General features: G+C 56.0%; 2 protein-coding genes across 7 annotated transcripts in view; one reads left to right on the forward strand and one right to left on the reverse strand.

Annotated features, from left to right (window-relative positions):
* The first annotated feature begins 960 nt into the window (after window positions 1-960).
* On the forward strand, window positions 961-3,933 carry HYI (hydroxypyruvate isomerase (putative)). The gene is made up of 8 exons (XM_065842333.2): window positions 961-1,166; window positions 1,248-1,359; window positions 2,438-2,552; window positions 2,699-2,777; window positions 2,967-3,016; window positions 3,203-3,272; window positions 3,458-3,592; window positions 3,796-3,933. The coding sequence occupies exons 1-8, from the start codon at window positions 971-973 to the stop codon at window positions 3,882-3,884; spliced, it is 846 nt and encodes a 281-aa protein (XP_065698405.2). The 5' UTR covers window positions 961-970; the 3' UTR covers window positions 3,885-3,933.
* Window positions 3,934-4,534: 601 nt separating this feature from the next.
* SZT2 (SZT2 subunit of KICSTOR complex) overlaps window positions 4,535-14,283 on the reverse strand; it is a 56,483-nt gene continuing 46,734 nt past the window's right edge. For 3 of the 6 annotated variants that reach the window (XM_065842032.2, XM_071809941.1, XM_065842031.2), the window contains exons 64-73: window positions 13,400-13,480; window positions 12,949-13,023; window positions 11,815-11,880; window positions 10,379-10,592; window positions 9,942-10,125; window positions 9,508-9,630; window positions 8,742-9,243; window positions 8,317-8,433; window positions 7,840-7,908; window positions 4,535-5,268 (exon numbers count right to left, since the gene is read on the reverse strand). In XM_065842032.2, the coding sequence (XP_065698104.2) occupies window positions 5,125-5,268; window positions 7,840-7,908; window positions 8,317-8,433; window positions 8,742-9,243; window positions 9,508-9,630; window positions 9,942-10,125; window positions 10,379-10,592; window positions 11,815-11,880; window positions 12,949-13,023; window positions 13,400-13,480 (1,575 nt within the window). In that variant the 3' untranslated portion in view covers window positions 4,535-5,124. The remainder of the gene's footprint in view (window positions 5,269-7,839; window positions 7,909-8,316; window positions 8,434-8,741; window positions 9,244-9,507; window positions 9,631-9,941; window positions 10,126-10,378; window positions 10,593-11,814; window positions 11,881-12,948; window positions 13,024-13,399; window positions 13,481-14,283) is intronic. The other 3 variants (XM_071809943.1, XM_071809942.1, XM_065842033.2) reach the window with 1 other exon arrangement.

Genomic DNA, 14,283 nt, shown 5'->3' on the forward strand with positions numbered 1-14,283 from the left:
CCAAGGCAGTGCTGCCGCTGGGCTCTCCCAAACTGCCGTGAATTGCTGCGGCTTGCAGCGGGCCATGGGGCAAAGGGCTGCAGAGGACTGCTGCAGTCACGGAGGAGCTGGAGCATGCAGGGCTCCCCAGGCATGGGCAGACAGGTGACAGCCCCCAGGAACAGGCTCAGGATAAGGATCTGCAAAATGTCCATGGCTCACAGTGCTGCCTCTGCCAGTCACAGCACAGCCCTGGGCAGCCACGGGCTGCAGAAGACACACACCCCATGTGTACAGGCTGTGAGCTGTGCCCAAAGATTCCCAGAGCGCAGGGGACAGGAGCTGGGGATGCAGGGCTGGTCACGGGCATCGCAGAGACTGAACTCCCGCACGCTGGAGCCAAAGCTCTGCAGAAGTGGAGGTGAACATTTTATGGTAAAATATGCAGAACGTGGGACAAAAGAGAAAGCATTTCTTGCATAATAAGACACTGTTAGAGACAAGCTCCCCAGGAAACCAATTAACACAGCACGGTGTGTATGTCAGGCCAACACCTGGCAAAACACCTTTCCCAGAGAGAACACCAGCCACCTCGCGCAACGGCCACCCCAGCACGCCCCTGTCCCCCAACCCCTCTGATAGTGTCGCAGGCAGCGCGGGGCCAGCTCTGCCTGCTGGGGTGCAGCGTGGGGCCACTGAGCCTGTGGCACTGCTCACTGATGTGGCCGTGAGCCCATGCTGGAGCTGTCACATCACACGCTCACAGGGCAGAGTTCTGCACGCGTTGGAGCCGTCAGCTGCTGGGGAGAGACCGCGCTCCAGCGCTGCCCCAGCTGGTGGGGACCCCCCAGCAGCCCCACGGGTGGGTCCTGCGGACCACGCGGGACGGACGAGCCGGGCTGCGCTTCGGGCCCGCCCCTACTCCTCATAGCCCCGCCCTACTCCGCATGGCTCCGCCCCTACCCCTCCTGGCCCCGCCCCGCCGCCCGCCATGTCGCTGCGGTTCGCCGCCAACCTCTCCTGGCTGTTCCCGGAGCTCCCGGCGCTGCCGGCGCGGCTGGAGGCGGCGGCGGCCGCCGGGTTCGGGGCGGTGGAGGCAGCCTGGCCGGCGGGCTGCCCGGCCCAGGCGCTGCGGGCCGCGGCAGAGCGGGCGGGGGTGCGGATCGTCCTGCTCAACACCCCTCCCGGTACCGCCGCGTCCTGCCCGGGTGCGTGGGTGGGGGGCGCGGGGGTGCCCCGGTGCCGCTGACCCCGCCGCTCTCTCCTAGGGGACCCGGAGAAGGGAGAGATGGGGCTGGCGGCCGTGCCGGGGCGGCAGGACGCGTTCCGCCAGGGCCTGGCCGCGGCGGTGCAGTACTCCCGGGCGGTGGGCTGCCCCAGGTAGGTGCGAGGCACGACCCCCAGCAGCGCCAGCGCACCTCTCCTGCTCCTCTGCCGGGCAGGGCTCACCTTTGCACCGCTGTGCCTGCAGCCCGCCGGGTCCCGGAGCCTCTCCGGGGCAGTGTCCCCCTGCTTGGCTGCGTCAGGCAGGAGCTGGTTTGTTGCAGAGCCAGAGCTGCCAGGCACCCTTGTTGAACCCTGCCCTTTGCCATGGAGGCTCTTGTCTACACCTCCACACAACAGCCCCCATTGATAATCCTCCCCTTTTCCTCCCCAACTGTACCAGTCTTTCTCCAGGACACCACAACAGTCGCTTTGTTGAAGGCCACACTGATTACAGCACAGGAGAGATGCTGTAAGAGATGCAATGAGCCTGGCACAACCCCCTTCAGAAAACCAACGTGGCCCTTTTATTCCATTTAGTTTGCATCATTCTTTCCCTTAAAAACACAGTCCAAAGCCCCACAGGGGCATGGGCCAGGCAGGCCAGCGGTTGCCCAGAACCATTAGCATTTGCTGGTAACAGGTAGACTGAAAAGGTTTTTGTTTCCCCTGTCCGCCTTCCCCAGCTGGTTGCTGGATAGCCTTGCCTTGCCACCGAGCTCTGCACGTAGCCTGGCATAGCCCAGCACTGGTCACCATCCCCACCCTGCTCTAAGTCAGCAAGTAGTGAGACAACACATCAAGCCTGTCCCTGGCAGGGGCAGCACCCTGCCTGCTGCCCATCTTGCTGGCCTCAGGGCAGCCCCAGGAATGAGACCCCAAGAAAGCTCCAGCCCCAGGATGAAAGAGCTGGAGGCAGCTGCCAAGAGAGGCAAGAATCAAGGTCTGCAATTTGTCAGGCAGAAGGTTCAAAGATGTTCCTGTGTGTACTGTGGTGGTATGGTGCCTGCCTGTGGCCCTGCAGCTTACTGATGCCTGTCATGTCTCCTGGATGAGAGATGGCTCCTCTTAACCTTCCTGTGTCTGCTCCCCCACCCTGGCCCCGTTTTCCATCAGCAGATGAAGGTCTATTAGATCCATCCAGCTGCTTGGAGACTGGAGCTGCTGCCTGCGGCTGATCTCTCTGTGTCTGTAGGATCCACCTGATAGCTGGGCGGGTTCCCCTGGGTGCAGACCGGGCAGCAGTGGCAGGTGAGATGGAAACCACCTTCATTGAGAATCTCAGATACGCTTCTGACCTCCTGGCCCAGGTAAGTGGGGAACAGGCCCTGCTCCATGGGTACAGCTCTTAGGATACTAAAGATGGAGAATCCCCCACGAGCCTGGCATGGGTTAGGAGTGCTCCCTGCTGCAGAGGTGACAGGATGCTCCACAGGCTGACATTACTGTGTTACAGGAAGACATGATTGGACTGGTGGAACCTATTAACAACCGCATCACTGACCCTCGCTACTTTCTGAACACCCCACACCAAGGTAAGGTAGACCTCTCTCCCCAAAGTCTCCTTCAAGAGAGGAAGGAGGAGGATCTCCAAAGTCTGAAAGGCAGGAGGTTGCCTCACCTGCAGGGAGATACCGAGGGAGCACAGTTGATGAGGGCTCTCAGGGCTTCACCATGAAGCTTCCAGCCTGGGAGTGATGGTCTCTCATTTCTTGCACCTGTAGCTGCCGCCATCCTGGAGAAGGTAGGACGACCCAACCTGAAGCTGCAGCTGGTGAGTCAGCATTGAAGATCTCCAGGGTCCACCCTGCATCAGGAAACCTTGCACAGGCCCACAGGGGAGTCCTAGGGGCTGTGGGCTTGTTTTCCCCTCCTGGGGAGGGACATGGACTGTAGTACAGCCATCCTTGACCGCTCACTGCTGAACAGCTGGACCATCCATCTCCTCTCTCTTCCACAGGACCTCTTTCACTGCCAGATCATGGACGGGAATTTGTCACGCAACCTGGAGACATACTTCCCACTCATCGGTAAAGCCCTGCACCCAAACCAGCTCCCCTGTGGCTGTGGGGCAGGAGTAGCTTTGATATGGGGCCCAACACTCTGCTGTGGCTGGCCAGGCGTGTGGGGCTGCCCTTGGGTTACCTTGTCCCATGCCTCAAAAAGGCTGCAGGCAGGGCTGCCTTGGGCAGGGCTTCTCCTGTCCCTTCCCTAGGTCACATCCAGATTGCACAAGTGCCAGGGCGGCATGAGCCCAACAGTCCCGGGGAGCTGAACTTCCCCTACCTCTTTGAGCTCCTGGAGTCCCTTGGCTACACTGGCTATGTGGGGTGCGAGTATGCTCCAAAAGGTGAGTGGGCCTGTGGGCGGCTGGAGCCCCACTGGCAGGTCCCAGCATGGACCAGTTGGCTGGGGACTGCAAAGGCAGGCATGTCCTGGGGCTGGCAGGCAGTGGCCATCAGGGTCCTTACCTGGGGATAAGAGCCCTGCCCAAAACAGCAGCTGCTCCAGCTTGCCTGGGGGTGCCAGCAGCAGACCCCATTGTCACTGCAGGAGATACGCTGGAAGGTCTGGGCTGGCTGCGTTCCTACTGGGAAAGCCGAGGCCTGCAGCACAGTGGGATCAGCAAGGCAGCAGATTAAAGCAAGGAAAGCACTGGAATAAAAGTCAAAGCAATGGCTTAAGAGAGAAGTGTGTCTGTATGCTTTGTGACCTGAGGCAAAGTTAAGAGCATCTATGCCCTACTGCCCTTTCCCTGGCCCTGCTGGGCCAGCCCACGCAGTTGGACCCTCATCTACTCAGGCACCATCTGTAGGACATCATATTTAGGGGTGGTTTGGGCATCACGGTAGGTGACTTGAGGTACACAAGAGCACCTTCACCTCCAGGCTGCAGGGGTGTCCAGGGAGAGGTTTCCAGTCTCCCCTGCTAAGCAGGGCACTCGCTCTTTGGGAAAGGTGTGAGTTTTTCCAGTCCAGCTCCAGCTGGTGACTGGAGTTGTGTGAAGAGGGCTCTGAGCTTCCAGGTCCTGTGGTTCTCAAAGCTGCTGCTGGTGCCCAGCCCTGACCCTGCAACCTGTGAGGAAAGTGAAGCCAGCAGCCCCCACGCAGGCTGCCCAAACCAAGAGAACAGGCTGGGGGCTGCCTGCCCACAGATAGGCAGGGCTGACTGCCCTGCTGCTCCTGCTCTGGAGCAAGTATGAGACTGGTGCAAACTCATCGAGCGCTGCAGCCAGGGTTGCCTCTGCATTCCCTGCAGGAGGCTTTCCATATCCTAACCTCTGGCACACAAGTGGGGATCTGGTTCAGTTTATTTCACAGAAACATCAATGGCTTTAATGTACACGTCCATTAAACCTTCCCCTGGTCCAGTTCACCCTTCCTGTCCAATTCAGTGCTCTCCTGATGAGATCAAAGGGCCAGATGTGGGCAGACTCACTGCCCAGAGCCCTGAACTGCATGAGTCTTTCCACCTAAAGCCAGAGGGCTGTGCGGTGCTGCCATGTGCAGAAGACATGCTGTGTGTGCTCCTCCGTGCCTTCCTGGCAGGCAGAGCTCACCTGCAGATGCCAAAGCCATGTCCCTGAGACGTGCTCTGCTTCAGCCAAACCACAGCAGCCAGGCTCCTGCCCTTGCGGTTTGGTTCGAGGTCATTCAGAATCAAACCCACCACAAACAGTCCACTGAGGTCCACACCAGCCAGCGAACGATGGAGGTGCATATCCGTCCCCAGGCTCCTCAGGTGAGTAGTGCCAGTAGCAGCCCTGCCTGCAGCACCAGAGCACAGGTCCCCCACAGAGACCTGTTCTTCCCCATCGTCACCCATGGCACAGCCACGCCGGGAGGTCCAGTACATGTGTTGCTCCAGGATGCCGTGCCAGTGCTAGAGCAGGCCTGTCCAGAGGTTGAAGCAGGCAGTGTTGATGACTGACTCCAGGTGGTGGTACGTGGACACAAGCTGCGGCAGAGGGCTCTCGCTGTTCTGGGGCTGCACTGGGAACGGCTCCCGGAAAACCACGGTGAGGCTCTATGGAGAAGGAGGAGGTCAAGGAACAGGATTCAGACAAGTGCTGTGCAGTCCCTAGCCCAGACACTGGGACAAGCCCTAAAATGCCAGTGGCACTAAGCAAAGTGCCTCCTTCTGTGACAGAGCATGTTCGAGCCTCCTTCCAATTTTCCTGGTGGAAATTAGGTGCAATGACTTGCCCACTCACTCTGTCCCAGCCCCCATGCATCTGCAGTTATACCAACCCTAGCAGCAGCCTCGGGAGAGGAGGGGATCCTACTGCCTCCACAGTAATAGGGGCTTCCAAGGAAATTAGAGGGAAATTTCTTCTTCAAGGTAAAGAGTAGGAGTGCAACAAATGGGGAAGGGGAGGAGATTAAATGTAATAACTGCAATCCTAAAAATAAATGCTGGCTGCTTCATTCTCATTAGTGACTGTACTGACAAGGCAGGGCAAGGGCAGAGGGGAGCAGAGAACAGGGTTCAGAAGAAAAGGTTGCATGAGCTGAAGCAGAAGAAAAAGATGAGCAACTCAGTGCACTTGGATCAGCATCATGGAGGCAAGACACAGGGAATGGATTTCTCCAGAGCTGAAATGCAGCGTATCTAGTAGCCAGGGCTTCCTAACAAACTTGTAAAGCCATTAGGAACAGTCATGTTAACTGCAAACCAGCAAAGGCACCACCACCATTTAAGAGGGAAAAGAAAGTGATTTGTGAGCCTAACCCCAGCAGCACAGAAGGCTTTAGAGCAGGCTCGGAGAGAAAAAAAAAACACATGGAAAATACAGCTCAGTATTACCAAAGCGATGTGCTAACTCTGGAGTTCTCTTTGATAAGGTAATATGTCTAGAAAAAGGAATCATGGTATATCTTATCTGAGCTTCAGGAAGGATTTGATGTAGTGCCACATGGGAAATTTAGGTAAGCTGAAAAGATAGGAATTAACGCAAAAATTATAAGGCAAAGGTGGTCGTGCTGAAAGGGGAAGTAGCAGGCTGGGGAGAGGTTACAAACAGAGTCCTCCAGGACAGGTTTTGGGACTCACGTTCCCTAGTACTTTAATGAGTCTGGCACAAAGATGAGGAGCACGCTGATAAAATTTGAGGCACTAATACAAAAGAGGATTTGAATAATGCAAGAAAAAGCCCTAGAGACTTTTGAGAGGCCACAGGAATGGGATGAATACTAAGTGCAAAATACAGGGTGAGGAACACAAAAGGTTTCTGTTAAAAGATGGGAGTCATTGGGAGAGATGGAGTGTCTGGGTGTATTGTATCCATGACCACAAGGTGACACTATGACCAGCGACACATGACCAGGAAAAAGCAAATATCACTCTAGGCTGTACCAAAAGCACCGCACTGGGACAGAAAAGCCTTAGCACAATTGCAGAAAGCTCTGCTGAGACTTCTCAGGAATACTGGGTGCAGTCCTGGACACCTGTATTGACAAAGGCTGATGCAAGCTCTGAAGGGCTCTGAATGACACTGAATCCAACAGAGAATGACACTGAAGCCGCTGGAGAAGGCAAGGCAGGCTTAAGAACTCAGCTTGCTTTACACAGCAACACAGAGTTAGCCAAAATTCCACCTTCAGATGTGGAGGTGAATCTGGGGGAGCAGGGAGGAAGTGGGTACCTGCACAGCGAAGAGCAGTTTCAGCCCTGAGCTACCGCTGGCATGACAAGGATAGAACTGGCTGTGACAAAAGCTCCAGCACATCACGGGAAGGGCTCTGCACCATCAGGTGGCAGGAGGCATGGAGCAGCCTTCCAGCAGGCATCACCTCCTCTACCTGCTTTTAAGATGGATTGTGATCTATTTACAAGGACAGAGATGCTGCAGTCTCTGCAAAAGCCTCACTGCAGATGGAACTGTCTTGTAGAACCCCTGCTCTTCCACGGAGCTGCATTCCCTGTGACCCATCCTACACCCTGCCTACAAGCTCAGCTGCAAGCAGAGTGTTTTTGCCCTCAAGTCTGGTGAAAGCCAAGGCCCACACAGGTTTGCTGGGACCATCACAGTGCACGTCCCCATCCTTTCTGCCCAGGCAGGAGCAGCCTGCAGAACCGGTGCCCCCCCCCCTCCCCTTTCCAGCCAGACCCAGTGTCATCGGGCTTTGGACTGAATACAGAAAGACTTTTTAGCCTGGACAGACAGAGAGGTGATAACATGATCCAAAAGCAACCCTGGGAAGGAAAAGGGAATCAACCACTCACCATTTTCCAATACAAGAACAAAGGGGCATCATATGAAAAAAGCAGGAGGTTAAAAAACAAGCTAAGGAAGGTAGCTCTTCAGTTAGATTGCAATTGCATTGTGGAGCAGCACGTCGGGAAATCAAGGATGCCACAAATTAACCAAGGAAATAAAGCTGCAGGGGGCTATTAAATAAACGCAAATGCCACCTCTAGCTCAGGACAGGCCTGGGCAACAGTTTGTCAGATGTCAGGACACTAATTGGGAGCTGTAAACAAGTTTCTTGAATTGCTCTTATTCTCCCCATGGGCACCTGGATTTGGCAATTGCTGGATGAATCTACACTCAGGGCCTGAGCCAATATAGCTGCTTGTACGTTCCCAAGTTCTTACCGTCTTTCCTGAATGGGAATCAAGAAACACAAGAACGAAGCAATCCGTGAACTTCTGGTTGAGCACAACCTGCCAAGAGAGCCACAGCACACATTGCAAAGGAGACAGCACAAACCTCAGGACAGGGATATGAACAACACCCACCCAGGGACACGCTGACGTGAAGGATAAGTGGCGTGACAGAGCTGTGAAGGTACAAGTCTGCCAGGCTCACAGGTGACAGTGCCAAACCATGCGGCTCTATGCGGCCTGAGGTTCTCGGTGTGAAGAGTGTCCTGCCTACCTGGGGCAGCACACGACACCGCTGTGCCACAGCGGCACACACCTCACACTGCACGAGTAGCAGAGTGGAGAGCAACATCATGACAGTGCCCACGTTGTCCTGACAGCACACACCACGCTCACACTGCGAGAAGCCACGCCAGGCAGGGGCCTTGGACAGGGGAGAGGCTGCAGGTGGGCGATGGGCTGTCTTACCAGGTACTGGGTGCCGGTTTCAGTGTTGTGGAAATGCCGACAGCTCTGGGGAAAGCGGCTCAACAGCACTTTGATGAGGCTCTGGTACCAGGAGACTGTCATTGTGAGGAAGCATCCCTGCAGGCATGGAAAAAGGGCTGATTTCAGCCTCCCTCTAGCAATGGCACCAGCGGCTATAATGCTACAGCAGCCTTCAGACCCCAGATCAAATGTATGCCGCACAGCCTGCTGAGGCGTGCTGATATGGTGCCATTCACTAGCCACAGACGGGTCCATGCAGCCTCCCCTTCCCCTGCCAGCCAGGAACCATGTTCCTGGTCTATCCTCCCACCAAGCAGGAAGAGATGTGCCCTGCAGACCCTTCACCTGGCCCTCCACTCCCTCCCCAGAGCAGGACAGGACTGCTGTGCACTATGACTTCTCACCAGCTGGGGGTCAACATCAGCAATGGATTTCCCATGCACGGCGTCGAGAAGCTCCTCCAGCTCCACCAGTGAGAGCTTGCCCAGCTTCAACTTGTCAGAAGCCAGAGGCTCCAGAAGGAAGAGGCGCTTCCAGAGGTTGTCCCTGCGGCAGTGGCACTTGGCCAGCTGCACCATGCTGCTGAGCTGCTTCTGCGCTGAGGCCACCTCAGAGGCCAGCAAGGGGAACAGTGGTGAGGTGTAGAAGAGCCCAGGCCCCAGTTTGACTTGTGTGCCCCCTGCGTAGAACTCGCTGCTGTCCTCCACATCCTGCCACAGCTCCGGCTCTGCTGGCTGCTGCCGTCCCAGGCTCGTCTCTGGCTCTGCAGCCTCCCACGCTGCCCGGCCCACCACAGGCTCCAGCACTTCCCGCTGCAGCCGCGGCAGCTTCTTGAAGCGGCGCATATCCGCTGTGAGACGGGGGAAGAGCTCCCGCTGGCTCGTCATGATGACATAGAAACGCAAGCTGAGACAAAAAAACCCACTTGTGACCTGGTGAAGGGCTTCTCCCTTCTCAGGGGGCTGCAAATGAATCATGGGCCTCTGTCCCTACCAGTAAGGCTGCTTCTCCACCCAGACAAGGACAGATACCACACTGTCCAGTCCCCAGTGAGGATCCTGCCCAGATAGCACCAAACCTGCTTGTGACATCCCAGAGAGATCCAGTCCCAGGGACCTCCTCCCCAGCCAGGAAGCTTTGGTGTCACATCTCTGGGCCCCCAGCGCTCACCGGAGCATGCGTCTCTCTGCCTCACTCTGCTCCTCGAACGGTGCTGCACTGTGACACACCAGGAGGGACACATCAAAGTCATCGTGATGACGCAGACCTTCAGAGTCCTTGTAGGAGCCCGAGCTGGGAGCAAAAGCACATCAGTATGAAGGGGACCTCACTTTGTTCTCCTCAGAGCTCTTGGTCACAACAAAACTATTGGGCATGGGGAATTCAACACAGCAGGACTCCTCAGAAGTGCTATGGCAAATGAAAATGCATGCGCACAGCTGCACAACACCCCTCTTGGCCATCTCAGAAAAACTGGGCAGAACTACTGCCTGGCATCATGTAGGACTGAGTCAGCTCTGCTGGCACCTTGGGGCAGTGTCCCAGCACTGAGGGGGACCCACTGACCTCCAGCAGCTTCAGGAACTTGCTGCAGATGCACTCACCTGTTCCAAATAGAGACCAGCGCGTATTCATTCTGCTCTGTGCCTGGTGTACCCTTCTTATTGTCACTGCCCGTGGCTGGCCGGGCCATGCGCAAAGGTTTCATGTGGTAGGTGTTGGCATGGTCAGCAATGTAGTTGTACAGCTGGTGCGCAGTGATCATGTTGGTGGGGAGGGCCAGCGTGCCTAAGGGAGGAGGACACCTTGCTATCACAGGAGCCCCTCAGTGCCTCCTGCCTGCTGTCCTACAAACCACTCTGCGGACAGAGCTCTAGAGCAACCCACCTCCCTGACACACCAGGGCACCAAGGACTTCCCCTGGAGCTGGGCCCCTCATGTCACCCTCCCCCTGCCGTGTCCTCAGATATTCCCAGGGTCAGTTTTGGTAAATTATGGGCTAGTGATCAATCCCAGACTGATGACACGTTGAGCTACTTACCCTGGAAAACATGGTTGCGGCCAAATTTGGGGATGTCTGTGTGGTGGGCAATGAAATCCTCCAGGAAGCTGGTGAGATGGTAGCCCTGGCGGAGGGTCATGTGGGAACCCAGCAGATACTGATGGACTATACGCAAGTGGAAATCGTAGCTGAATGAATGCACGTGCATGAGGTCCCGCACCTTGTCACACTCCTCTGTGAAGAGCATGGAGAGCTGCAGAGGGATAAGAAGTCGAGGCAGGAATGTTACCAAGCACCTCACACCCTCTTGCAAGGCCCTGCTGACAACAAGGCTTGGCAGAGCCAGTGCAGCCCCTCCTACCCCGACACCAGAGCAGGATGCAGCTGAGAAGCTGTGTGCACAGTGCAAATAGCAGACCTGCAAGCCTTGCCCTGAGGGATACAGCTCGGTGGCTCCTTACACACTTGACCCCACTCTTGGTCTCCAGCAACAGGAGGGACCGATGGGCACTACCTCTCTTTTGGTACGAGGTTCAGCCCCACCTTGAGCTGAAAGCGACATGGCTGTGGAGGAGGACACAGCCTCCTTCAGCAAATGCTGCTCTGCACTGCCCCATCCCTGAGCAGGTACAGGACACACCAGGGCTGGAGGTCTGGCCAGTTCTGGATCTACAGGCAAAGACTGACTCCCTGGATGCCCCTGAGAGCAGGAGGCAGCACAAGGGCCTGTGGGGACTGACTGGACCCAGAAATGGGCAACAAAAAGCTGCTAAAACCCTGTCTGTGCTCAGCAACTAACAGGGACCCAGCATGGCTGCTGGGAAGGCAGATCCAGCAGTGGCTGGTGGTCAGAGCTGTGCCTAGAGAGGATCCCTCCTGCACAGGGCCATCCTCTCTGCTTAGTGTGCCGGTCCTTTACCAGAGCAGCCCTGGCCATCACACACACACCTTTGGCTATGCCCCTACCACAGATGCAGCTCCTGTGCCAGGGGACAGCATTGGTGAAGACCTCAGCATTACCCTCATGTTAGAAGCCCACAGTTTTAACGTGTTTCTGGTCTCTGACCCACAGCATAAACCCTTGGTTTAAGAAGAGGGCAAGCAGGGAAAACCAGCAGGCAGGAGGCATTGGCACGAGAACAGGCAGCCCTCAATCTCTGCACCACCCACATTACTGCTGCCATGAGCCAGAAGGCAACCCAGACAGCCAGGACGAGCTCAGAGAGGAGCCTGTAGCTCTGCCTCAGGAAAGACACAGGGTGAAGAGCAAAAAACACAAGGCGCTGCCCCATGCCAGTGCCCAGGGCCCACCCAAGCTGGGCTGCCCAGTGGGGCACACAGCGTTACAGACAGCACTGGGCAGAGGAGGTAAGAGGTGCTGGGGCAGGCGGGTGGAAGCAGAGCCAGTGGGAGGTTCAGCCCTGCACTGGCAGGTTCTGCTGTGCCCAGCGTGGCAGTGGGAGAAGAAGACGTACCGCAGACTCAGAGACGGAGCTGGGTCCCATGCAGCTCTTGCTGCGAGCTCTGGCTGTAAGAGTGCCCTGATGGAGAAAGATGTACAGCCAGTGGGAAGAGGGACAAGGTACCGCCCACCCCTGCTCCTGCATCCAGCCTGTCCTGCACAGGCCCGGGATGGGATAAGGGGAGAGAAGGGGCAGAGGACCACAACTGCGATGCCTGGAGGAACTTTGGTCTAGTCCCAGCATGCAGAAAGACTGGCTAGGCCCCTGCAAGAAGCCCCACTTCTCACCCGCTGCTCCTAGCACCATCCCCTCCCACTGCAAAACAAGGAAAAGTCTTTTCCTAAGTCAGCCAGAGAGAGCCCAGATGTTCCCTGCAATGCCAGCTGCAGCCTGGAACCCTGCCCTGTGCACCTGTGGGCTTCCCAGGAAAAGCTCAGCAAATCCTCAGGTGAGGTTGTGGCAGGCTCAAAGCTTAGGACAGCCACTTTTGGCATATATAAGATGCAGCCTTTCCATAGAGCCACTTTGGAAAGGACAGTATGGTCATGGACAGCTCCTGCCTCAGACAGGTTGGGGCTGGCCAGCCTCTAAGCAGCCACTCAGTGCCCTGGGGATGGGCAGGAGACACCCTGACACACCGAAAGAGAAGAGAGCAGGCAACCCCATGGTGTTGCAGAGAAAGGTAGAGAGGTATCAAGAACCAGGGCTCATGGCGTGAAAAGCGATCTCTGACAAAGGGTAGCAAATCATGTTCACAGGTCCCTGGTCCCATTCCCCTTCCCTCTTGTTTCAAGGGAAGCACAGAGCTTCTGGCTTTCCATGCACTGACTTTCTCTGGAGCAGTGACCTTAGCCAGAATTGCTCCTGTTTCTCCCCAGCCTGCTCTATCTTGCTTCTGAAGCTAGGACAAGAGGCACCCTTTTGCCAAACCTCCCTTTCACTGCACTTCAGACCTGCTCAAGCAGCATGCCACGGAGGGCATGTGGCTGCAGCAGGCTCTGTGCAGCTCTGCTTTTGCAGGCACAGGGAGCAGAGCTCTCCAGAACTTGCTGCACCTGAAATTCCCACCCTGTCCCAGAGATCACTGCCAGCCCCAAAGCAGCCCCTGACCCTGAGGAGCACAAGCTGTGCCTGCAAAGCCATTACCTGGGAGTTCACAGACTGGCCCATGGGGATCCGGGAGCACTCCAGCGCGTACTGCTTCACGCAGAAGTAATAGCCCTGGAGGAGACAGCACATGAGCACAGCACAGGCCTCGAGCCTCTCCAGGGAAGCAGAACAGCCCCCATGCTTCACCCTCCGGGCTGTGTCCCAGACACTCTTGTTCCACATTTTCTCTCCCCTCCTGTCTAAATCAAACTGGCCCAGCCAGCACATGGCTGAGCACAGAACACCCCACCTGGTGCTGTGTCTTATTAGCTCTGCTCCAGGCAACTCTTACCATCTCTAGCTGATCCACAGTCCTGCAGGAGCATGGAAGAGGCAGGACAAGAAAGGAAGGATCACATGTCCCTGCTGCACTCCTTCTCATTCACCCGCTTTGTCACTTCTGAAGACTGTCCCCAGAGACTGTATTTTGTTTCTTGTTCTTTCTTACCTGGAAGGCCAACTCCATTAGCACAATTCCCCCGGGAAGAGCTCTCTGTAGGTGATAGGTGGCAACAGCTGGGCTTGTGCTCTGGGAAGAGAAGGACAGAGCTGGAGATGCTCTCTGGCACGGGACAGCAGCCTGCACACCAGGGTGTGAGGCTGCCATGAGAGTCTGTGGCAGAGATGGAAACAGAGGAGCCTCATGAACTGAGCACCCTCACTGGCAGAAGGAGAGCAGACATGCCAGAGCTGACCATGAAAAGAATTTTAACAAACCTAATAAATAGCCCTCAAGAGAGCACACCAGGCATGCTGCTCCCTTCTACTCCTGCTTACTCAGGACACAGTGTCCCTAGAGTTCAAGGACTCTGTGAGTTGAGGAGTGATGCTGCTGTTCACAGAACCTTTTGATAAAGACCACTGTTACCTGCTGCACAAAGAAACACTCCCTTTTGCTTTGAAACTGTCTCCCGATACTTTCATTTGATGGTGTCTAAGTCTTTTATCAAATAAGATAGCAAGGAGTCAATCCCTTTCCAGGTCAGCTGGGATTTGGTAGGGCTCTGTCCTGTTCCTCCCTAGTTCCCACTTCTTTAGAAATTAAAAGCTACAGCCAGCTCTCACAGTGGAACCATTCCACGGTTATCTTCTCTGATCTCTTCTACTTCCGTGTTCATCTCACCCTAACTACAGATCCTTCTCCCCAGAACTGCCCTTTACCATAGATGCTGAAGCTTCTCTGACAGGTAAACCTCCAGAATCATACCTAAAGGCAACTGTCCTGGCCCCAGGTCACCTTGTTCCAAATCTGAGCCTCCTCAAAGCTGTTGCTGTCCTTCTGAAATGTGCCCTGGTTCCATCCAATCCCAGGAAGGGGTTCTGAGGGCTGCA

This window comes from Patagioenas fasciata, chromosome 6 (assembly GCF_037038585.1).
Source record: "Patagioenas fasciata isolate bPatFas1 chromosome 6, bPatFas1.hap1, whole genome shotgun sequence".
Lineage (NCBI taxonomy): Eukaryota > Metazoa > Chordata > Aves > Columbiformes > Columbidae > Patagioenas > Patagioenas fasciata.

What these genes read in the sequence shown, in the direction of transcription:
- HYI (XM_065842333.2), top strand. Translation starts at nt 971, where the DNA reads ATGTCGCTGCGGTTCGCCGCCAACCTCTCCTGGCTGTTCCCGGAGCTC. An exon ending in CGGGCGGTGGGCTGCCCCAG is followed by an intron (nt 1,360 to 2,437) that starts GTAGGTGCGAGG and finishes CTGTGTCTGTAG; the next exon opens with GATCCACCTGATAGCTGGGC. An exon ending in CTTCTGACCTCCTGGCCCAG is followed by an intron (nt 2,553 to 2,698) that starts GTAAGTGGGGAA and finishes ACTGTGTTACAG; the next exon opens with GAAGACATGATTGGACTGGT.